Here is a 24,650-nt window from a genome sequence, read left to right as displayed (position 1 = left end):
AAGCTACTTAGCAGAATTTAAGTTTACCAAGATTATTAAATTGGTAAAGAAATGAAGGAAAGCAGGTCAGAACATAATTGTCATCCTTGAGGAATGGAAAATATGCCACTCGCGATCTGTGACTGCCGAGGTGCAGGGAAACCTTGCTCAGTGAGTGCCTGTGACGTGCCGGGTCCTGTGCTAGGTGTTTCGAGCCCACCGATGAGTGCCCTGGACGCTGCGGGCTCTGAAGGACTAAGAGCTGACCAAACAGCATCCTACAGTTGGAGTCATTTTCATAGGGAGTGTTGTTGCTCGTAATTAGATTATCTGCCGCATCAGGAGCTCGTCTTGTTCCAGCAGGGAGACACCTGTCTGCATCTTCTGCTCAGCCTGATCTGACCTCTCTTAACGCAAACCCTGGGCTTGCATTAGCCACGGAAGGCGAGTCACAGGGGGGGAAACAGCGCCGGGCTTAGAAGGGTTTTTTCTCATGCTATCGGTTATATAAAGCCTCAATTTAACGTTTGAGTTTCTGGATTAGACTGAGTAGACTGGACAAATAGAGACTCGATTAATGTTCGTGAAACGTATTCTCAAGTGCAGAGTAGCAGACCCCCTGCTATACGCTTTAACCTTAAGTGAATCTAGTCAAAACCGTAACTATCTTTTATTACCGCCGTCCTCGGGGGCACCTGCGGAGCTCGTGCGGCCCCGACGCCACGCGGTGCCAGAGGTGGTGCGAGACCCACCTCCTCCCGGAAGCGCCGACTGGGCGGCGTGCGCACGCGCGGCTGCAGCCCCGCCCACGCTCCGGCGCGGCGGTGCTACTGCGCACGCGTCCCCGGCCCGGCGTTCCTGCCCGCGCTTCCGGCCCGGCGGTGAGCGCACGCGCGGGCGCGAGCGGCTGGAGGCGGTGAGTAACCTGGGCGGCTTGGGCTCTGCCGTGCGCCCTGTCCGCTTTCCCAGCGCGGTGGGCGGCGGTGTGGACCGCGGGTCGGGCCGGGAGGGAGCTGAGGCGCGGCGGGCGCGTGTGCACCCGCACTCACCGCGCGGCTTCACCTCAGGGTTGGTTCGTTGTTAAAGCCCCCGGACAGGTGGAGCGTCGGGAGGCGGGGGGAAGGCCCCGAGTGAGGCGGGCGCTCCGTGCCGGGGGGCGGGCTCGGCCCCGGCGCGGCCCCCCGGCTCACGGGGCGCGGGGGCTCGGGAAGGCTCTCCGCCCGGCGCCGCGGCCGGAGCTTGCGGCGCTGCGTGCGTTTGTAGACGGGGCGGGAGGGTCTTGCGGTAAATCTGATACGTGGAAGTAGAATTTGATAGCTTCCAGATGCGATTGGAATCCCGCGTTAGCTTCTGCGCGCTGGATGACGTTCGCGAAGAGCTGCTCGCCCGTCGGCAGCCTGCTGCGCCCGCTCCCCCGCGCGCCGCCCTGCGCTCCTGCTGCTCCCCGTGCGGTGCCCCCCCCCGCTCCCTTCCTTCCGCTGGGGCTCTCCTGCCCGCACGTGCTCTCGTTTCAGGCCTCGTGGAGCTGGGCACCGCCTCTCCCGTCGAGGGCTCTCCACGGTCATGTCTGTCTGTCTAGAGCAGGGTCGCAACCCCAGCGCTGTTGACCTTTTGGGCCAGATGGTGGTTTGTTCTCTAAGTTGCAGGGGAGTTGACCAGCATCTCTGGCCTCCCGCCGTTAGATGCCGGCGGCACTCTCTGGAGAGGCCCGCTGACCTGGAGTAGGAGCCACACAAAGCCCAGCATCAGTTTCATAGTAACACGGCAGAGCTCTTCCCAGCTTCCTGGACTGAAAAGTCTCAACAGCGGTTTCACAAGCCCGCTTAGGAAAATTTTAAATTGTGCTAACGATATGATAGTGACTTAAGTTTAAAAGATTAGTATGTTAAAACTAAATTCATTTAATTTGATCTTTAGTGATGTTTATTACATAAACAGATTTCAGTTTTTCCCACTTAACAAGTGATGCTCTTGTGAACTCTAACAATGTAGGAAAGTGTCTGGTTGCTAAAGTTGCAGCCCCTACACTTCCCACATGTCTCCATTGAACTTCTCTTAACCATTATCCAAAATATATCAAACTATTTTCTGTCTGCCTCACCAGAATGTAAGCGCCTAGAGGACAGAAACTTTGTTTCCCATCACCACGAATAGTGCTAGTGCAAGGTAGTACCTCAGTAAATGATTATCAAATGATCATCAGCTTTAAAATAAACTTCTATTATCGGGCCAAATTCATACTGAAATATAGATTGAAATTTAATTGCATTTTACAGCCATGCTACTAGACAGTTATCTTAAACTGCTCTTTGGAATTCTTTGTTTTGAACTTAAAAGTCAGCTTTTTTAAAATGATTTTCATGTTTTCTAAGTGATTAGCTGACAGATTTCAAGCTGCAAATTAAAAGCCTTTCTCCACAAATGCAGCTGTGGAAAAAGTTTAGTATTAATAAATAAAAATTCAGATATTCCTGTCTACATGAAGGACACACATATATACATACATTTGTGTATACGAATGTATATGGACACACACACATATACTTTGTTTTGCCCTTCAGTTCTTCTAGGCAGTATTGTGATGCAGCTTGGATTATGAACTGGTTGTACACTTCAACTCTCACAGGAGACACGGAATTTGAACAGTTGCCTGATTCTCAGTCCTGAAATAATACGCCAAAATGAAGCCTCTTCATACGTTGCAGATGAATTTGCTGTGTGTTATGTCTTTCTCAGCTCAGCTTGTGCACACACTAATAATCTGCCCTTTTTTCTCTTCTGGGACTCCCACAATGAGTATATTGGTCTAAGGTGCACCCCATCTCTGTTGATGTTTCCATTTTGTTTTCACATCGCCTTAACTTTCTCCACATCTTTTAGTTCTTTTGCATTCTTAGGACAGTTCTTTTAAAGTCTTTGTCTAGTGGGATTGCCATCTGGTCTTTTGCGGGGATGGTTTCTGTTTACTTTTTTCCTTTGAATGGACCATAATTTCCTTTCTCTTTTTATGCTTTGTGATTTTTTGCTGTTGTTGAAAATGCTGGAAATCAGATTCTCCCCCTTCCCCAGGATTTGCTGGGGTGGAGGTGGTGTTGTAGGTAGGCTGTTATTGTGCTAAGGATCAGCCTGAGGAAGCAAGTTTTTCTCATGTCTTTTTTGAGCCTGCACTGTTTCCTGGGCATTCATGGTGACCTAAATTCTTCCGAGTATTTGGTTGCTTTTTATAATGGTCTAGTCCTTATATCTCTGGGTCCCAAAAGGGGGAGAAGAGAAAGCATGGGAAAAGGTGCTGGCCCTTTAAGTCCTCTCAGAGTTACTTCCGCATACAAGCTGCTCCTGGAGCCGTTGTGTGTTCTTAGATTTTATGTTTGTCTACTTGGCATTGATTAATTATAGGGCCATACTAATGGCCAGAGTTGCTTATATCTTCCCTGCAAGTTAGCCATCATGGGCACATGAAAGTCACATCACAGACCTCCCAGCCACGCATCATGGGATGTGTATTTTCCCTTCCTGCCCACTGTCTTAGCAGTAAAAGTGCTGTCCAAGTCCTCTCCCCGCCCCCTCCCTCCTTTCTTCCTTCCCTCTGTGTGAAACAAGTTTTGTGTGGACTTTCATGGTGTGCTGTGCCTCTCATTTCTAGAGGAGCTGTGAATAATATTGAACTCTTTCAGTGGTATTGACCTCTCTATGCCCTCACACAGTTAGCTGTATAAATTAATCCTCGAGCAGAAAACGGGGACCTGTGCACAGCTTTCTGACGGGGGAATGAGGAGTGGGGGATGGGTGATTGCTGCCTAGGTAGGTGCCCAAACTGACTGGAATTAACCACATTTTAAGTCTTCCTCCGGGAGTTGCAAGCCTTTAAATAGACTGTATCTCTAGCATCCAAAATAGTTACATCAGACAGATTGTGCCGGTACCATTATCTGGGTTTGGAGGCAGTCCTCCCAGACTCTTGTGATGACTTTTGTACGCACTCTTTCACCAGTCATTTCCCTGGATACCAGCTTGATGTCGTTGATCTCCAGAACAGCCTCAGCTCTCTGACCACTTTGAGTATGTAAAATGATGGATTTGCTACATCTGCATTTTGCCTACAGTTGATATAGTGATAATTGTATTTCATCAAATCTTAAGAAAATCTGCTGACAATTAAACTTACACTCATTTTAAAGTCAATTGTTTTGAGGGAAAAAATGTGCATCTTACGTCTGAATGTGATGTATGTGGCATAGTCAAAGCCAGTCCTGCTCTCTGCAGGCAGCATTCACTGTGCTCATCAAGTGCTGGTCAAGTTTCCTGTCACACTTCATATTATTCCCTTTAAGTGGTTGATTTCCTATGGTCCAGTTTCACTCATCCGCTCTTCTGCCAATTTGCTTTTTGTAAAGTAGACAGTCATATGAAGGTTTTGAAATGTCTTTATTTAGTGGTTACCACGGATACCATATTATTAGTGATAACTGCAACTTCAAAGAGGAATGGTGGGTAATATTTGTGTTCCTCCTGTGTGCCAAGGACTATTAAGCACTTTATAAATATTAACCCATCTAACTCACAATAACCCTATTAAGTAGGTATTAATATTTATTATCTCCATTTTATAGATGAGAAAATTGAGGCATAGAGACTTTAAATACTTGTTCAAAACTGCAGTTAGTAAGTGGCAAAGCCATGATTTAAACCTAGGTAATTTGGCTCCGGAGTCCATGCTCTTAATCCTGTATTGTACTATTTTTCTGAATGTCTAATTAACAGCAGAAATGCTTTTTCTCAGTCAGTATAAAGTTTTTCATCAAATACCTGCTTTAAGAGTTGTTTAAATTATCTAATCCAATGAAGTATTAGATGGAACATCTGTATCTTGAGGTGGAAGTGTACACAAATTACAGATGGTTTACAGTGGAAAATTTCAACCATTTAAAACTACAGCCTATATAGTAAGTTTTGTATTATGATACATGACCCAGTACACACATGTATGTTTATGCTAAAACATTTCACAAAGCAATACTTCTACTATAAGCCATATACTGTGATGCTTTTTTTTAATATATTTTTAAAGGAATGTTGATGTGTCCTATATTGATTTTGTAACTTAATGGGGATCATTGTACAGTGTGAAAAATATGGAAAGAAGAATAGATGAGTTGTTCTGTGAGATTTATTCCAAGTTCTTTGAAGAATCTTAACACTCTAGTGGGCATCAAGCTGTCTGGAAGCCATTTCAGGCACTTTTTACTGACAGAATCAAGTCCCTGCAGATACGTAATAAACATTTTAAAAATTATGTTTGTTCCTCCACAAGCCTATTCCTCACTCCCAGAGGCAACCACTGCCTTTAATCTTCTGTTTTTCATTAACTTGCTTTTATCTTGTTGTTTCTGAACTTCATTTAGATAAAATCAAACTTCTAGAGATTAAAAACTGAAAAATCTGAAATTAAAATTACACTAGATGGGATTAACAGCAGATTAGACAATAAAGAAGAAAAAATAGCAAACTTGAAGACTAGAAATAGAAACTATCACAAATGAAATACAAAGAAAAACATTGTTGTTGTTGTTTTAATGAACAGAGCATCAGTGAGCTTTGGAATAATTTCAAGCTACCTAATATACGTACGTTTGGGATCCCAGAGAGAGAAGGACAGCAGAAAGTTATTTGAGAAACAATGGCCAAAATGTTTCCAAATTTGATGAAAACAAAGATCCAAGAATCTCCACATCCCCCAAAATATTTGCTATTACTAGTCTTTTTAATTTTAGTCAGTCTGGTAGATGTATAGTAGTATTTCATTATGATCATAATTTGCATTCTCTGATAAACTAATAAGGTTGAACACTTCATATGACTTTTGACTTTTATCTTTCGTAAAGTGCCTATTTAAGTCTTTTGTTCATTTATCTTTTGGTATAAATGGAATTCTAAAAAATGTTCAAGTAATGTACAGGAAGGCAGAAAACAAACAGGAATGAAAAAAGTTAATAAAGCATATAATAAAATGGCAGACTTCACTTATATAGCAAGAATAACATTAAATGTAGTCTAAACACACCAATTAAAAGAGGTCAGCAGAGTGGATTTTTAAAAATAATCAACTATATGCTGTCCACAGGGAACGAACTTCAAATATGACAATCTACCTAGGTTGAAAGTCAAAGAAGGGAAATATATATACACTATGCAAACATTAATCAAGAAAAAAAGGAAGAGTAGTTTTATTAATACCAGATAGAGTTCAGAGCCAAGAATGTCAGCAGCAACAAGGGAGAGACCTAAGGTAAAAAGGAATAACGCATCAAGAGCACATAGCAGCTCTGAATGTGAAAGCACCGAACAAAAACAGTTTTTAAGTATGTGAAGCACAAAGCAAAACCTGGTAACAGTGAAGGGAGAAATAGACAAATCCACCGTTACAGCAGGGGGCTTTAATTTTTCTTGACTGACTGAACTGTTTGATAGGAAGCCGGCAGGTATATAGGAGAACGTAACACCATCCACCAGAGGCTCTGTTTGCATTTACAGAACATGCTACTCAACAGCAAAATGCACATTCTTTTCAAGCACCCATGGAACATTCTCCAAGGAAGACCCTATCTGAGCCATAACAAAAAGTTCAAAACTTTTAAAAAGAATTGAAATTATATGCAACTAGGAAAGAGATAACAAAATCTACAAACACTTGGGAAACATATTACTAAGTAATATATAGGCCAAAGAGAAGTTCTCAGGAGAAATTTAAAAATACATTGAACTTAATGAAAATGATTAAGAAATATCCAATTTTGTTGGATGTTGCTGAAAGATAAATCTGTAGTGCAACAACACTCCACAAAACTTGATTTTTTTTCCATTTTCATTCAGTGTATTTTTTAATTTCTCAGTTATTAAACTGAGAAAGTTTTCAGATCAGTGTTCTAAATTCCCACTGCAAAAAAGTAGAAAAAGAAGAGCAAAATATATGCAAAGAAAGAAGGAAGGAAAGAAAGCAGAAATCAATGAAATTGAAAATTTAAAAAGTAGAGAAAGTCAGTTAAGCAAAAAGCTGATTCTTCAGAGGGATCAATAAAATTGACAAACCTCTAGTAAGACTAAGAAAAAGAGATAAGGCACAAATTACTAATATTAGGAATGAAATGGGATATCACTACATATCCTAAAGAAAATACAATAAGGAAATGCTACAAACATTAGGCACATAAATTTAACAACTTGGATGAAATGGACCAATTCCTCAAAAGCAACAAACTATCAAAACCCATCCAAAATGAAACAAATAATGTGAATAGTCCTGTAACTATTACTAAAGAAGTTGAATTTATAGTTAATGACTTCCCATAAAAGAAATCTCCAGGCCTTAGGGGCTTAGTCTGCTCAGGCTGCTAAAACAAAATATCAGACTTAACAGAAATTTATTTCTCACAGTTCTGGAGGCTAATAATTCCAAGATCAGGGTGCTGGCACATTCTGACTGGTGAGAGCCTGCTTTGTAGACAACCGTCTTCTCGCGGTCACCTCACACGGCAGTCTCATTTGTAGGGGAACTAACACCATTGATGAGGGTGGAACCCTCATGAGCTAATCGCCTTCCAAAGGCCCTGCCTCCAGATACCATCACATTGGGAATGCGTTTTTGACGTGAATTTGGGCCGGGGGACACAGTCTATAGCAATAATCAAGTTGGTCTTAGTCTAGGAATTCAAGACTGGTTCAACGTTAGAAAATCATTGTACTTCATCATATCAATAGGCTAAAGAAGCAGCACATGATCATATTAATTGATGTGGAAAAAACATTTGAAAATTCAACACCTGTTCATGATAAAACTCGGCAAACTACAAATAAACTTTCTCAGTAAAGAGCATGTACAAAAAACCTACAGCCAACATCATTCTTAATGGTAAGAGACTGAATGAATGCTTTCCCCCTTGAGATCTCAGGCAAGCCCAGGATGTCTGCTGTCACCACTCTTGTGTACCAGTACTAGAAGTCCTAGCCAATTCAGAAAGGCAAGAAAAAGAAAGAAAGGGCATCCAGATTGGAAAGGAAGAAGTAAAACTATCCCTATTTATAGACATGCTTTTCTAAGTAGAAAATCCAAAGGAATCCATTAAAAAAAAAAAAACCACTTCTAGAGCTAATCTGAGTGAGTTCCTCATTGTTACAGAATAGATCAGAACATAAAAATCAGTGGTATTTCTATACTAACATTTAACATATTAAGACTAAAAATCGAAAACAATTTACACTCACTCTTCTGAAAAGAAATGTTTAGTATAAATCTAACAATATGTACAGAATCTGTGTGCTAAAAGTTTTTAAAGGCTAATGAAGTAAATCAAAGAACTAAATAAATAAATGTACCACTTTTTATGAATTAGAAGACTTAACATAGTAAAGATGTTAATTCTCCCTAAATTTATATATAGATTTAACCCTATTTCTATCAAATTCCCAACAGATTTTTTTGTAGCTATAGGCAAGCTTATTCTAGAATCCGTATGGAAAGACAAAGGGTCTAGGCCATCTAAAATAATTTTAAAGAAGAATTAACAGGAAGAATCATGCTCCCTGGTTTTAAGAATTTATGTATAGCTATAGTAAAAATAATCAAGTCGGCATGGTACTGTCAGAGACAGACATGTAGGTCAGTTGGAAAGAGTAGAGAACCCAGAAATAGACCCAGATGAATATGCCCAGCTGATTTTTGACAAAATGAAAAAGCAGTTTTTAAAATATCCTTCCAACAAATGGTGTAGAGCAGTTGTATATCCACAGATGATCCCCTCCCCCCGCAAAACCTGACCTAAAACTCACACGTTACCTGAAAATCAGTTATTTCAAAATGAATCATAGGCTTGAATGTAAAACTATGGGACTTCTAGATAAAGTTATACATAGAAATTCTTTGGGACTTAGGGCTCGGCAAATCTTTATCAGACTTGGCACCAAAAAACGAGATTCTTTAAAAAAAGTTTTTTGATATATTTGATTTAACCAAAATTAAAAGCTTTCACTCCGCAAAAACCCATGAGGAGGATGAAAAAAACAAGCTACAGACTGGAGAAAACATTTGCAAGCTACACGTCTGACAGAGAACTGGCATCCAGACTGTTTCAGAGCAGGCAGGGTTTTAATCCCCTCTGAAATTGGTTACGGACGTGGAAATCCTAGTTGTCCACCCTCTCACTGCAGTGGGGAGATAGTGCAGCGTCGGTATTGCAATTTTGAGTGCAGTGTTGGGCTGGAAAGCAGTATCATTTAAGCTCTAAAAGAAAAAAAAAAAAACCCACACAAAAGAACTCTCAAAACACTGCAGTTAAAAAACCAAAATCCAGTTAGACTGTGACACAAAGACATGAACAGACATCTCACCATAGAGTCTGTATGGATGGCAGATAAGCACATGGAGGGTTCAGCATCTCTAGGACATGAAATGAAACTATAACAAGGTGGCATCACCCACCCCTTGAAGGGGAAAATAACAAATACCAAATCCTGGTGAAGATGCAGAGAAGCCGGTGGAAATGTCAAAGGGTATGGCCACATTGGAGGATGATTGGCAGTTCTTAAAAAACTAAACATAAAACCACTCACAGAGACCACATGTGTTGTGCTTCTGTTGGTATGAAACCTGCAGAATAACCAAATACATAGAGACAGGAAGTAGGTTAGTGTTGGCCCAGGGCCGAGTGTGGTGGGGACGGGACCGACTGCTAAAGGGCATGGGGTTTCTCCTGAGGGCTATGAGAATGTTCTAACATTGTAGGATGGTCATGATTGAAGAACTCTGAATATACTAAAAGTTACTGAATGATACATTTTAAGAGTCTCATGCTCTACCGACTGAGCTAGCTGGGTGCCCTGAATGATATATTTTAAATGGACAAATTGTAAGGTAATTTAATTATATCACAATAAAGTTATTTTAAAAATTGAAGTTTATTTAAGTATTTCTAAAATAATCTACATGATTACAAAGAGAACTGCAGCCTCTCTGGCCACAGTGAACCTCCTATTTCAGGAATTCAGTTCTTGATTTGATGAGACCATCTTTTATAATTCAACTGTATGAAATAAATCATTTTGATATTCTCAGACATACTGTTAGCATACAGTCAAGCATCCTACTGCTGGGCATTTTGTCCCAGAAATGAAAATTTGTGGCTGTACAAAAACATATACATAAATGTTCCCAACAGTGCTATCTAGTACTCTAAAATCGGTAATAATCCACGTGTGTTTTAATGAGTGGATGGTCACAGTGTGCCCACACCGTGGATTACCGCTTGGCAGTTAAAAGGAGTCAACTGCTGTAAGCACAACCTGGGAGAATCACAAGGGAATTATGCTGAGTGAAAAAAGCCAATCAAAGAAGGTTATGTAACACATGGTTCCACTCATACGGCATTCTTGAAGTAATACAATTATTGAAATGGAGAAGAGATTAGTGCTCTCCAGGAGTTAGGAATGGGGGCAGAGAGGAGTAGGATCTTGTCTGTCCTCTGTTGGTGGTGGTCACACACATCTACACGGGATGGCACTAAAACAGGATACACACAAGTGAGTGCCCGGGGAACGGGTGAACGCTGAGAGTGATCGAGGGGGCGGGGGCGGTACCAACAGCATCTTCCGGTTTTGTAAAATACCTAAGACATTACTACTGGGAGAAGGCAGTCCGTGCGTGGACTACTCTGTACTGTTTTTGCAGCTTCCTGTGAATCTGTAAATATTTCAAAATAAAAATCTTAGGAATGAGAATTGGGTCAGAAAGTAGGAATAGTTTTATGTCTGGATTGTCAGATTAATTTCCAAAAGGAGACTGCTCCTGGCCTGTCTCCAGCAAAGGACCCTGTTGGGTCAGTTAGCCAGAATCCCCCTCACCCTGACACTTCCTTACAGAGTTTCTGCCTGCCGGCCCCTTAGCCGCACGTTCCCTCTTGTCCAGGCTGTGTTTGGAGTTGAGCCCAGGTCTGTAGTAAGTCTTGTCCCCTGTCACAGAATTCCCAAATAAAGTCTGTTTTCATGGCTTTACCATCCAGCTCTGGTGTTTCTTTGATACCTGACCCCTGTATTCCTGAGATAGACCACACTTGGTCAAAATGTGTTATCCTTTTTATTATTTTTTATTATCCTTTTATATATAGTTTGATTTGGTTTGTTAATATAAAGGATTTTTGCTTCCATGGTCACGTGGGATATTGGTCGGTGATTTTACTTTATAGTGACTGGCAAGTTTTCTTTTGTTTGGTGCCTCCGACCTCACCGAAAGAGAGGTCTGGCCTTTGCCATGCCCTGGGGAGGCGACCTGCAAACACTTGGACTTGCCCAAGTGACAGGAATGTCTTTGTTATTCATGGATGGCCCTCAGGCCTGGTCAGCCCAGCCTCAGGGACAGGGGAGCTGGGGGCTGACTCTGACCGGGCGGACAGTAACTCGGTCACACCGCTTAATGAAGCCTCGGTGAAACGTCCACCGCAGCGCGGCCCCGGGCGTCTGGTGCGCGGCCCCGGGAGGTGCCGGTGGGGCGCTCTGACAGGCGGCTGGTTCTGCTTTGTATCCTTTCCCTGTGATGAACTGTGCGTGTGATTGCTTTCCGTGAGTTCTGCGGGCTTTCTGGCAAATTGCCGGGTGTGAGGATGGTCTGGGGAAGCCCCTCAGTTTGCAGCTGTCGGTGGTTTAGGGCAGACCTGTCTGTCCGGAGGGCGGGCCCGTAAAACCTCACACTTGGCTGCCTGGGTGCACCCGGGAAGTAACTGGGCCTGGCCGTCAGGTCCTACGAGACGCCTTTCTTGCCTCCCTCCCTGTTTTACTTTCTTCTTCCCTTTCTCCTTTCCTCCCTCTTTCTTTTCATCTCTCTTTCTACCTATACTTCTTTTGATCGATACCCCACCTGTCCATCAATAACACCCATGAGCGTAGGTTGCTAACATGCCATTCACACGTAAACAGATGCGATTCAGAGAACCCACTGAATCATCTGCACGTGGCCACGGTGGGTACCGGCAGAAAGCAGCACGTCTTTAGATATTTATGGGAAGGTTTTCCTTCTGCAAGGAATCATAGAAATGTGAAAACCTCCTTGTAAAAACTGAGTACGTTACAGAAAAAGCCTGCATTTGTTAAACTGTAGTTCAGTAGGAGATCTCTGCAGAAGTTTGATCTCAGAAATTTTAAATATGTGTTTCCTTTATACAACTCACTTCCAGTTTGGATCCCTGCTATGAGATAAAGTTCTATTTATTTATTTATGTATTTATTTGTAGGAGAGGGTAATTAGGTTTCTTGAGTGATTGTACTGGGAGTGCAGTGCAGGACCTCATGCGTGCTAAGCGTGCTCTCTACCACTGAGCTGTACCCTCCCTGCTACTGTTATTTGATGGAAAGGAGAAAACCGACTCACATCACCTACACTCATTTACCTGCAGGTGACAGAAGATGTGTGAAATGAGTGACTCTGAAGATGACGGTGTCCCCCAGCTGTCGTCCCATGCCCTGGCAGCTCTGCAGGAATTTTATGCTGAGCAGAGGCAGCACGCCGACCCCGCTGGTGCTGAGAAGTATAACATCGGAGTAATAGAAGAGAACTGGGTAAGTAAATGATGTCATGTCTGTCAGTAAGTGTGGGGTGGAGCCCGTCTGCACACAGTCCATGTTTGTCTGTGTCCCACCTAGTTCCAGTCTGTCTCACCTGTCACTTAGACATCAGTGACCTGTTCAGGAGCTGAGACAGAAAGCTGACCTTGACACCAGTTGTAAGGCAGTATAAATGCAGATTTTCCTAATTCTGGCCCTTGGGCTGCTTGGTGATCAGAGGAGGAGACTTCTCAGGTGGGGGAGCAGCACATCGTTCTGTCCGCAGCCATGCTCCCTTCCTGTGCACAGGTGCATCTGCTGGTTTTTATGGAGCCCAGCAATCCTTGTGGAAAGGGCAGAACTGCAGTAGTGGGTAACTGGATGTACCTATGTAGGAAAGACTGATGAAGGGGAGTTTTTAAGAAGATACAGTTTCTGGTGCACAGTAGGTATTTTAATTGTATTTTTATGGTCAAAATAAAAGAGAAAAAAGTGAGTTGAGGAAAACTAATCTAAGCTGGAACCTAGAAATTTAAATTTTTTGAGGGACATAGTTGAGAAATAGATGAGGCTTGAATTTCCTGTCTGTGACGACCCCTTGATAATAGATCTGTCTCCCTTCATCACTTTGAACTGGAAGCAGGCTTGTGCCTGTGTGTGTGTGAGTATAAGCAGTCTTACATTTTGTATCATTTGAATCTCTTAGGTTACATGAAATTTTTCTATTTGCCATCTGTTTGAAACTGATGAAAATGTTTCTTTACATTTTCTTTAAGTGTGCCACCTCCTCAGATGCCTCTTTCTCACTATTTCCCTTCTCTGTGTTTTTGTCTTTAGCTTGATGCTTTGGGTGGTAAATATGCTCTATCTTTTTCTCTCTTCCTTCTGCTTAATGTTTTAAATACTAAGTACTTCTTTATGATTCTAAAAGCAATCTAAGATAATTGTAGAAAATATACTAAAACATGAACAAAAAACCAAAAGTTGTAATTCCACTACTTGAATTAACTATTTGTACATTTTTCACACTTTGTTTTGGTTTGTTTTGTTCATAAAATTAAGGAAGTCTCCCAGGAATTTAAAAAAAAAAAACAATGATACAAATTGCAGGAAAGAAAACATTCTAAAACTGGAGGATAAATCCAGGAGGCATAGGATTCAACTAATTGGAGTTCCAGAAAAATAGAGCAGAAAACAAAGGGGAGGAAATCTTCAAAGAATAATACCAGAAAATTTCCCAGCACCAGAGACCCTCACTAAGACACATGACTGTTAGGATTGTGAAGATTCTGGATGTAGGTGACAAAGCAGATCCTTCAGCCTTTCAGAAGAAAGGCGGGTCACCTGCAGTCTCAGGCCTGCAAGTCACACTGCACTTCTCAGTGGCTTTATTAGAACCTAGAAGAAAGTGGAGCAGGGCCTTCAAGGTTTAGCCTGGGTTTTGTTCAGCCTGGAGTTCTGTCCCCAGCTGAGCTGTCAATCAGATGTGAGGATGAAATAAAAACGTTCCAGACATGGAAAGTCTCACAACACTTGCCTCCCGTGTACCACCTCTCAGAAGTTGCAGGATGCTGGAAGAGGCAGGGATAGGCTCAAAGGAGCCACGTGGAGGAAACAACCACTCCTTTATTAACTCTGGGAAAAGCAAGAGGCACCCACCAGAAGGAATGCTGTCACAGCGTGGTGCCTGGCTCAGCGCTGGACGCTGGCGCTTGGCCGTAACTAACCAGCACCTAGGCGGTAACTCTGGGGGGAGGCAAAGGCAGAGGAAGGGTGTGTATGAGACAGTGAAATCCTCATCTGCCATCATAGGTATGTCATAAAGTAGAGTTATCAAGAGATAGCAGTTAAAGCGTAATATTTAGAAGTATGGGGGTAAATGGTCCGAGCCAAGAGCTGGAAATTGCTTCTGAGGATTGGGGCTCTGGCGGGGAGACACGGGGCCAGGGCTGTTGTTTCTTCACCCGCCTAGCAGTGCTTTGGACCCTCAGGGCGGTATTCATGCAATACTTTGCCCAAGAGCAAGGTTTTAAGTTTTTGAGAATGACTGGAAGAGAGCCACAGCCCTCGCAGTGGCCTGACAACGCTGGAGCGAGGCAGAAGGGCAGCTCAGTAGCCAGCGCTCAGAAAGCTGCTATGTCCCGAATCAGGTGAGGCCGCACCCTCCGTGCCGCGTCCCTGGGGCTCTCGCCAGCCCTCCTGAGCAGAGGGGGTCGGAGCTCAGCACTCAGCCTGCAGCCAGGATGGCGGACACAGAGCGTGCGCGTATCCACATACGTATGTGCGTCCTGCCTCTGGGAACACCGTCGAGCCTGGACCGGGGGCTGCTGGTGCGCACTCCTGTGCTCACCTGCTCACACCACACTGGGAAAACGGGTCTCTTCCATCTCCGAGGAGTCCATTACAGTCATCCTTAGTTCTTAACTGTGAGCAGATAATTAGGAATCACTAGAAATTTAAAGAAAATCACCCATCCCATCAATAGAAGGAGTAAGATGAAAAATGAACAACTTACCCCTGAGGCCGCAGAGAGGAGGCACAGGCTGGATCTTTCTGGTGACACCCTTAGGCGTCCTGGAGCTGGCCTGCCGTCCTCTGCCTCTTGGTTCTGTTAGTGGGCGGCTGGGCCTGGAGACTTAGTCAGGTTCAGGTTTGGTGTTTTGGGCACAACTTACAGGATGTGGGAGCGTGCCCTTCTGTCAGAAGAAATGTGCTCTCTTGTGGTGTCAGCAGCCACTGGGACTCACTGCCTCAGGTTCATTAATTAGTTAATTTGGGCTTTCTATTTAAAATAATTTCAAAGAAAAATTAGTTCAAAAAAATGTTAATGTATGCACACCGGTATAATAGGTATAAATTAAAAGAAAAGAATACTTGACAGTTCTAACGTGATTTTGCTCGTTTGCCTGTCACAGCAGCTGAGCCAGTTCTGGTATGATCAGGAGACTGCCCGGCGGCTCGCAGAGGAGGCCAGGGCAGCTGCAGGAGAAGGTGGCAGGTGAGGTTCAGTTCTGTTTCTCTTTGTCTTTTACTCATATTTCACATGTCCTTCCTAGATGAGAGATGATTGGTAACAAGTCTGAACTATAATCCACGAAACTTCTAGTTCATGATTTGCAGAACTTGAGGAATTAAAAATTGCTTCAATATCGCCCCTAGGGACATGCTCAGAAGTTTATTCGTTGTAAGATGTCTTATCTCAGTTCCTTATTTTAACATTTTCTAGCCTGTTTCTTACTTTAAAGTTAGCTTTAAGAGAAAAACCTTACTGTTTAACCTTTTTGAAGTTTTAACAATATAGGTTTTCTTTGTCAATTGGGTGTTTGTTTTTATCAGAACTTTGCATGCAAATAATTTAAAGTCAGAAGGTCCTAAAAGACTGTTCAGACACACATCCATTGTTGATTTTCCCCTTTTCAGCTCCCTTTCAGTTGATTCTTTGGGTATTTGCAACGTATTTCTAAGTAACACGTTTATGTTGGCACCTCTTGATTTTGTCACATGTAGTCAGTGTAGCTTAACTTCTCACCTCAAGAGGGTGAGGACTGTTAGCTCCCTTTCATTCTCTGCCATCGCACGTACACGCACGCTTCCTACCCTTGCGCCCAACAGCGTTACAGCCTAATTTTGGTTAGAACAGGGTTATTATGACAACATAGATGTTCTTTACAGCTGAGTTCTTTTTGGTACAGTTTTTCATTTTCCCTGAACAAAAGAACTCTCTTATTTTTTAATGTATTTCTGTCCATATCACTAATTAGCCCTCATGTTCTCCCCGGTGGCATAAATCTCCTAGTGGTGAATTCAAATACATTTCAACTTCTTGAAAAAAATCCCTCCCAGGGCTCTGCACCCTGTTCCCATCTGGACTGGGTGTTTTCTGGAAAGGTTTGCGGCGGCTCCGGTCTTGAGACTTCCTCTCCTTCACCACCATGCTGAGGACTCCCTTGGCCTCTGTTTTGTTTCCGACGTCCTGTGGCCGGTAGCCCCGTTCTTGGTTTACATCCTTCAGTACATCCTTCAGTGGCGTCCATGGAAGGGAAATTTTAAAAACCTTCCATGTCTGAAAATACTTTTATTCTACCCTCTTTCTTGGTGTGACAGTTTTGTGGGTGGCGCATTGCCTCCGCGTTCAGTACGCTGTTGAGAAACCCAGTGCCACTCGTAGGAGGCCTGTTCCTGCCCTGCGCACCACCAGCTTTGGGTTTTCTCTGAAAGCCCGGGGTTAGGTGTGTCTTGGTGTGGAGCTTTCCTTCACCTGCTGTGCTGGGGGAGAAGCCCGCCTGTTCTCATAACTCAGCTCCTTCTGTTTGGGGCGGTGGTTCTAACTTCTCTGACTTCCTCCCCACCGTTTTTCCTGTTCCTCTTTCTGGAACTCCTATTATTTGAATGTTGGGCCTGATTGACTTTTCTTTCTGTCCTTTTTACCTTACCTCCTGGAAAACTTCCTCAACTTTATTTTCTAAACTTTCTACTGAGTTTACTATTGTTGCTATTGTGTATTTAATCATCTGTATTTTGGGGCGGATCTCTGAATATTTCTTTATTATTGTATCTTGTTCATCCTTTTGAAGACATTAAATTGTAGGATTTTTAAAAAGTTTTCTTCTCCCTGCATAGTTTCCAGCATGCCTTTTCTCTTGACTTCGGCCTCTCGAGTTAGATGATTTCCCTGAGTGTCTGCGGCCCTCGCCGTCTGTTCATATCTCAGGTGGGTGCGCTGGGGCCGTGACGTAAACCAGGCCCCTGCCCAGGGGGCCTGGGCTTGGCTCCCAGGTCTGCTGAGCGCTTGCTTTTCAGCTTCCGAAACTGTTTGTCTTGTCTCCTCTCACCTTCTCTTGCTGTTGGAGGTTTACGCTTAAACAACAGAACAGATTTCTCACGCCCTACCTAGTCAGCGTCCATGAAGGGGCACACCTGCGTAAACGTGTTCTCCCGCCTGCCGCCGTGAACTGGACGTCGTGAGGGTTTTTTTCTGTCCTTTTCTTTTTAAATTGTGTGTAGTTGTTTCCTAGGTTTCTCTTAGTGACGGTGCTTTTACATGTATTTTCTTTTCCACTCACATGAGGGCTTTGGAAGCAGCTTCCTGTGTTTTCTGGAAGGCGCCTTCAGTACCTCAGGGCTGAGGAATAGCACCGGTAGCTCCAACCGCGGCCTTGCCAGGTGCCCGTCCCGCACAGCCCTGAGCTGGCTGCCGTTGCGCTATCCGTTCTGAAGACAGACACTGAGCCGAGAGATGAGTCACGTGCCGAAGGTCCCCGCTCTGGCCGGCTGTGCCGCCTCCACCGGGGTCACCACACACTGCCTCCGCTCCTCCCTGCACCTTAGACCACTTTCCTTCTGCCTGAAGTACACCCTTTGGAATTTGTTAGTGAAGGTTTGCTGATGACAGTCTCAGATTTTGTTTGTCTGAAAATACCTTTATTTGGCCGTCTTTCTCAGAAGGGATTTCCACGGTGCAGCTAATCCTTGGATGCTGCCCACTGGCTTTCAGCAGAGTGAAGACACAGCTCTGTGTCCTCTCCCGTGCCCCCCAGCCCCGCCTCCCCCTAGGGCTCTGGTCCCCACAGAAGCGGACGGGGTGCCACCAGATTTCCTTACATGCTTCATGTGTGTTTCAGCTGAGAAGCCTTAAGCCCAGTGTGGGCACCTAACCAGTGCATGTAACACTTCTCTGTTAAGAAATGCATCTCACAGTTTTAGAGTTGAAGTCCTATTTTGAATGACACATGTGATAAAAATCTGAAAGTGACAGAGGAGACTGAGAAAAGAGTGAATGTCTTCTCCATTGTCTGTAGGTCCCCCCTCCCAGGAGGCAAGCTGTGGCCTCCACCTCTCCCATCTCCCAGAGGTGGCGGTGCACCTGTGAGCATGAATCCGTACACCCGTGGAGGCGCGGTTTACACTCTTCCGAACTTGACTGTCCTGGAGAGGACTGACTACAAAGTGTTCCACTGTAATAGGTGTACCACGGTCAACTCAGTGATTTCAACATTTAAGTTCCTTCTAGCGTTTTTAGCAGGTGGTTTTCAAAGTGAACTGGTGGAACACTGCCCATTCACAGACTGGAGACTGCCTATAATGAAACAGGTTCCTTAACTTCCTTACACAAAGAAGCAGCAGAAATTCAAAGTAGTCAGTCTACATTGAGACCTAATGTCGGTATCTCTTTTTGGAAAATGAAAGTTATTTAGGTAGTTATTTGGGGTTTTTCTTTCAACATTATGAATATTATAAAAATAACATATTATTATACATTATATATACATTATATTATATATTATAATATTATTAATAATATTATAAAAATATTTAGTTTGAGGCTAAAAGTATTTGAAATAAATGTTAAAGGACCAACATGAAAATAGCAAGTACCTTCGGGCAATGGGCCGCCTGGCTCTTGTCCCGATGTTTTACATGTTTTACATCCTTATACCTTAAAATTATGAGTTGCTGATTTTTAAATACCAGATCCCTTAAAAGTGAGGCAGTATAATGTTTTCTCTCGAAATTTACTGCTCTTGATTACTAAGGATCCCGCTTTTCAGTGAAGCGGCTGTCTGACGCCATCGCTGTCCTAACGGTCTTTCACGAGCGGGTTCATTTGCTCCAGGATAGCGTGTGTCAGCGCACCCAGTGTTTACCAGAAGCTGAGAGAGCTGCAGGGGGAGGCAGCCTCGTCCGTCTGCATCTTCGAATATGACAGAAGATTTGCCGTGTACGGAGAGGAGTTTATCTTCTATGATTACCGCAATCCAATGGATTTGCCCAAGAAAGTTGCCGCACACAGCTTTGACGTCGTGATAGCAGACCCCCCCTACCTCTCCGAGGAATGTCTGAGAAAAACAGCCGAAACCATCAAGTACCTGACTCAGGGCAAGATTCTGCTGTGCACAGGTAGGACCGGGCTGACCACACACAGGTGCCCTGACCTCTCTGTGCCTGTCTCCTGCTCTGCAGCCTGGGAGTGAGACATGAGCTGCCTTTCAGGGCTGTGGGGGGCTAAGCGGCCTGACCCTCGTGCAGCAGGGCTGGCCCGCGGTGTGCGCGCCCGCCTGTTACTTGTCCCTGCTGTCCTCTGCAGTAGTAGCAGGAACTGACTCAGCCTCTGCGCTCGAAGAGAAACCTGGAGTCGGGGGGTTGAAGCGGGTGCCGGAGGTTGCAGAGCTGGGGTTCGAGTAGGTTTATCAGGAGACTCTGGCTCTGGCAGGGTGGACGTGCTGGCGCTTGACTGAGGACAGCCACGTTAACTGCTGGTTCCCTGCTTCCGGGAAGCCTGGCATCCAGGCCCCGCTCCAGCACCCCAGCCCCTCAGAGCCCGTGTCTCCGGTGCGGCGGGCCTCAAGGAAGAGGCGCTCTGGGGCATCCCCTAGGGCAGTGTCCCAGCGAGGACAGAGCTGGCGGGAGAAATGGGACTTGTCAGCCAAAAGCTGGTGTGAACACACTGGTACAAGTTTGCACGATTAGGTACTATTGGAAAAGGGGTTCTTGACTCAGAAAGTTGGAAAACGCTAGTTTTTAGTAATTGTATTTGCTTCCCTTGTGTTACTGTATGGAATGTAATTTATTTCTAAATTTCTAAGTGTCTCAGCTTTGCAGAGGTAGGAAAATTATTAAATTAAAAAGAAGGGGAAAAAGTAGGTAATTTGCAAAACTGTTGGAGGAAATGAAAAGGGATAGGTAACGACGCCCTTGCCCTTCCTGCTGCGTGGTTCTGTCCACTCCCTGCTCCGTTGGCTCAGTCCCCGGGTGCATCTGCTGGTTCTCTTCAGGTGCCGTCATGGAGGAAGTGGCAGCAAAACTTCTTGGAGTGAAGATGTGCAAGTTTATTCCAAAACACACTCGAACCTTGGCAAACGAGTTTCGCTGTTACGTGAATTACGATTCTGGGCTGGACCGTGAATTGTGAATGCAGTTGGTAATACGGTGCAGAAAGGACCCATGTGAGTTCCCTCTTTATTTTCTTAGTAGACTGAAAAGCTAAGCCCCCTTCATCCCCCACAGACTGGGGCTCCCCGGCCTAATTATCAAGATAAAGAAGATACCATTTCATTATAATTTCCTTATGAGGGCGTCCTCAGAGCTCAGGACGCTCCTGCCAGCTTGAGTCCGTGCAGTTAGATCTGGGAGGTCCTAACAACCATCTGATCTGTACTCCTCATTTAACACAGCAGGAGAGCAGAAGCACTCGCAGCTTAGCGACTGGCCAGGACCCTGATTAGACAGGAGCTTGGCCTCTGCGTCGGGTGCATGTCGCATGTGTGGAGTGGCCCACAGATGTCCCGCTGTGCTTTGACAGCAGTGCGGTTTGGAGTTGTAGCTGAGGATGAAGGTCGTGTCCGGTTCACAGCTGTCTCCCAGGAGCTCAGTGCCCAGAACAGGGCCATGTGCTCAATAAATATTAAATGAATGAATGTTCCCTTTGGATTAAAATGCAAATGAAGGTTGTCGGTCTAGGTCTGGGAAGAGAAAGCTGATTTCTCCCATGGGGAATGTGCTGCCTTCTAACAGTTAAGGTTAGTGAAGCTAACTCCCAGCACAGCTAGTGGAAACGGTATATTGTTCGTGCAGTGTACTCTCCTTCAGCCCACTCTCTGCTGATGTTTACACTATTTGTATTTGTGGAGTGGCTGGAAAATGAACTAATTACCCAAATCACTGGTCTGAAAGGCAGGTTTTCACTTACTGACTTGTTACTGCTCTGAACCGCCTGTTTCTGGGACAAGAATGTATTCTCGGTATACACCACTAGGGTCACTTTTCTTCCCCTAGAGACTGAACAGAGTAGTTTCCCAAACTATAGAACCGTCCACGGCTACTGATGCAGTTGCAGATTTTTTATTTGTAAAATACGAATTTTGCTCAGCGATATTTTTCATGTACAACTTCTGTCAAGATTTAGCCAAGTCCAAAGTTCCCTCAGTGACCCTTCCGTCACAAGGTAAGTAGGGGGGCAGCCGGCCTCTCGGTGACCGGCATGATAGCCAGGATAACCCAGAGCAGATAGCCACGGATGCTGCCAGGTGACCGTCCTATGACCAAACCAGTTTGTTAGTTTAAGCTTCAACCATAAAGATAAAGGTCTTAATTAGCATATTCTTTACTTTAAAAATTAGCTGAGCCCATCAAAGCAGAGTCCAGAGAGGCATACAGCTTTCGTGTCCTTGACCTAGAGGTGTTTTAATGATTCTAGAATGAGTTAAGAACATCTCACTTTTATAAATGACTGTGTTTAGGGAAAGACCTTCACCTAAAGAAGAGTTAAGGGTTTAGCGCACACTGCAGTATGTAGGGAGAGAGGCTCCAACCCGGATTTCTGGAGACCCTAAGCCCACTTGCCCCTCACGTTTGGCTAGTTCCCGAAGTCCTTAACACTGAGCAGAGCTGGGTTCTTCCTGGGGCCTGGCGCAGCTCTCACCCTCTACTGCGTGCCTTCTCCACCACCTGTCAACCACAGCCCGGCCCCACTACCGACACCTGTGGCCATGGATGTACTCACGAAGAGACTGAGGGGCCTTGCTGGGGTGAGCCGAGCCCCCTGTGAAGCCGGCACCAGCCAGTCGTTTTCAGCCCCGTCCGTTTTGTTACTGTCAGCCGGGGCCCAGGCCACAGGCCAGCTAACAACTGATTCTAGTTGTGCGTCTAAAGACTCCTGCCAGAGGAAGTGAAAACTGTTTATAAAATGTTTATATGCCAAGTAAAAAAATTTTAATATACCTGCTCAAAATGGCTAATATAGTTCTGCCCCTACTGAAAATAGCTGAGTGAAAAAGGAGGTATATGTTCTACTTTTCAAAAAGCGTGTGCCTGTCCCGGACCTGGTGAGGCTCTGGCCCCTCGCAGCTGTCCTGACGGTGTGGGAGGGCAGGGTGGGCTGGGAGCCCCTGCAGAGCCGGGGCACGGGTCACCTGTGGCGGCCCCGGGCCACCTACGCGATGCTGTTACCTGTTTATTTCTGAACCGTCAGCTGTCACCCACCCTGCGCTCCTACCTAAAGGGAAACCAGGAGCAAGGGGGAGATCGGCCTCCTGAGCAGGCTGGGGGAAGGGCTCCCCAGCCCAGTGTTTGACTCTCACAGCCGAGTCTCCTCAAGCCTCGGGGGTGGGGGTGTGGAGAGGCCTCAGGGCCGGCCTGGCTTGTCGCTGGGGCTGAGCAGGAGCTTGCTGCCCGGCTTGTCCATGCTGGAGTTGACGCTGTCCGCTTCCTTCTCCTGCTCGGGGACGCAGGTGCAGCCCACGGGGACGGTGACGTACTCCTCAGTGTACACGGAGCGGCCCCCCGCGCAGGCCGGGGTTCGCCGGAGGATGACAGCCGGCACGAACACTGGGGCGCTCCGGAAGCGGAAGTCCTCCTCCCCGAACGGCCCGGTCAGGCAGCCCCGGCACAGGCAGTAGGCTTCTGGCAGGTACTTGGGGTACCTGGCAGGGTCATAGGAGATCCTGCAGGGAAGAGAGCACGGTGAGTCCACGCCTTGTGGGCAGCAGGACCATGTTGCCTGTTGCGAAAGGACAGCCTCTGAAAGGCTCTGCTTCTGGGACCAGTCAGTGGTGGGGTCACTGATGAAGCGAAGCTGGAGAAGTTTGGACTGGACAGTTCATGTCCACACGAGACCCCAAACTAGAGCAGATCAGCTCTAACTTCTTATATTTTAAATGGTGAAGGCAGTTCATAGCCATTCTTGGGCCATTCTCTGAAAATGCTCTGAGCCTGCACCAACGTTCAGTCTGCTCACTGAGGTGACCACAGCCCACGAGAACATGGGGAGGCACCCTTTCTGCCTGGAAATCCACAACTCCAGCTCTGAGGGGGCCACTCAGGAACTGGCCCCAGAGCAGTGGTCCCCGGGCCCCAGGCCAGGCCACTCCTGCATCACACCGTGTATGGTGCCGGCACTGCCCCTGACGGAACCACAGGCAAGGGCAGCTGTGAAGCGTGTGTCCTGGAGGCTACGAGGGGGGGCCCTGTGTCTGGCTGTCCTTCAGGGTTCATGTGCCCCATCCTGGTACACTGTGGGATTGTGAAGGGGTGAGTCACATGGCAGGGGTGGTGCACAGGAAGCACTGGCCGGCCCGGGACAGAGGAGTGAGGGCTTTCCTGATCCCCCAGGTCTCCCTATTTCCTGGTCAGATGCCAAGAGCCAAGGGGACATTAATGGGGACCCAAGACTTTAGTCAAGTTGAAAGTTCCCTCACTGACCCTTCCATCACGAGGTAAGTAGGGGGGGGCGGCCTCTTTGCAGGGGATGTGGGGAGAGGCCCCATCTCACAGCACTGCCAAGAGCCCAGATTCTCATTTCCCTTAATCTGCCCAATTTAAAACATGCACGGTCCTCTTATAAATGTTTCTGTTCTGGAGCTGAGTCCTGAGACCTGAAGGCTCACAGCTGTGACCTCTCGAGGGACACACACTTGGTATACCTCCCCACCTCTGCCAGCCAGTGCTGGCCCAGGAGCCCAGGGTGGAAATGAGCTGAGTGAAGTGAGCTGAAGGTTCTCACACCCGGAACCCGAGGCTCTAGGGGGAGGGTGGCTCGTCTGTGGGCCAGTTCCCTTGGGACCTCCCGCCCAGGGCTGCAGTTCATCAGCCGAGTTAGGGGTTTCCAGTTCTGAAGTATGTGCAGACGACGGGTCAGAGGACAGCGATGGCAGGCAGTGCCATGGAGGCAGGCCCTGCACAATTTCCAGCACGGGGTGACAAGAAAAGCTGTGTCATGAAAGCCAAGAGAACCCTCCCCAAAGGAAGCCATTGTGCATGAGGCTACCTGCCCGTGGTCTGATGAGAGCGGGTGGCCCTGGGCCTAAGATCAAGGGCCATGGGTCTCTTTGGTCCAGCACCTTCAGGCACTGATGGACTGGATGACTGGGCAGGGAAGAGCTTAGAAATGATTGATTTCTTCACATAACAAATCCACCTGATGTCAACCAGGTGCCACACACAGTAGGAAAGAACCCAGTGTGTGTGGGGGACCTCAGTGCCAGGCAGTACCTGTGACCAGTGGATGGAAGGATGTGGGTGGGTGGGTGGGTGGTGGGGTGGCAACAGGGTTGCCAGAGAGAGGGAGGGTGATGGTTGAACTCAGGGAGCACACC

General features: G+C 45.8%; 2 protein-coding genes and 1 long non-coding RNA gene across 9 annotated transcripts in view; 1 reads left to right on the top strand and 2 right to left on the bottom strand.

Annotated features, from left to right (window-relative positions):
- Positions 1-816: 816 nt before the first annotated feature.
- Positions 817-22,926, top strand: EEF1AKMT1 (EEF1A lysine methyltransferase 1). 3 transcript variants are annotated; one of them, XM_072975973.1, is made up of 6 exons: positions 817-895; positions 12,414-12,576; positions 15,477-15,559; positions 19,175-19,458; positions 20,334-20,504; positions 22,788-22,926. In XM_072975973.1, exons 2-5 carry the CDS (start codon positions 12,424-12,426, stop codon positions 20,468-20,470), a joined length of 657 nt encoding a protein of 218 aa, XP_072832074.1. In that variant the 5' UTR covers positions 817-895; positions 12,414-12,423; the 3' UTR covers positions 20,471-20,504; positions 22,788-22,926. The 3 variants fall into 3 exon arrangements, with proteins under 3 accessions (XP_072832074.1, XP_072832073.1, XP_072832072.1); XM_072975972.1 differs by lacking the exon at positions 22,788-22,926 and adding an exon at positions 20,733-20,979; XM_072975971.1 differs by lacking the exon at positions 22,788-22,926 and having other exon boundaries at positions 20,334-20,979.
- LOC140701048 (uncharacterized) lies at positions 12,617-17,005 on the bottom strand. Of its 3 annotated transcripts, none has more exons than XR_012079803.1 (4): positions 16,091-17,005; positions 15,441-15,613; positions 15,077-15,343; positions 12,617-14,985 (listed from the first exon to the last, which is right to left on the bottom strand). It is a non-coding gene; the product is annotated as an uncharacterized lncRNA (long non-coding RNA). The 3 variants fall into 3 exon arrangements; XR_012079804.1 differs by having other exon boundaries at positions 15,450-15,613; XR_012079802.1 differs by having other exon boundaries at positions 15,077-15,613.
- The window catches only part of IL17D (interleukin 17D), a 31,607-nt gene continuing 28,340 nt past the window's right edge, over positions 21,384-24,650 (bottom strand). For all 3 annotated transcript variants that reach the window (XM_072975970.1, XM_072975968.1, XM_072975969.1), the window contains exon 5: positions 21,384-23,000. In XM_072975970.1, the coding sequence (XP_072832071.1) occupies positions 22,682-23,000 (319 nt within the window). In that variant the 3' untranslated portion in view covers positions 21,384-22,681. The remainder of the gene's footprint in view (positions 23,001-24,650) is intronic.

Source organism: Vicugna pacos, chromosome 14, assembly GCF_048564905.1.
Source record: "Vicugna pacos chromosome 14, VicPac4, whole genome shotgun sequence".
Classification (NCBI taxonomy): Eukaryota; Metazoa; Chordata; class Mammalia; order Artiodactyla; family Camelidae; genus Vicugna; species Vicugna pacos.
The sequence above is the reverse complement of the archived record's forward strand: the minus strand, read 5'-3'. Positions and strand labels throughout refer to the sequence as shown.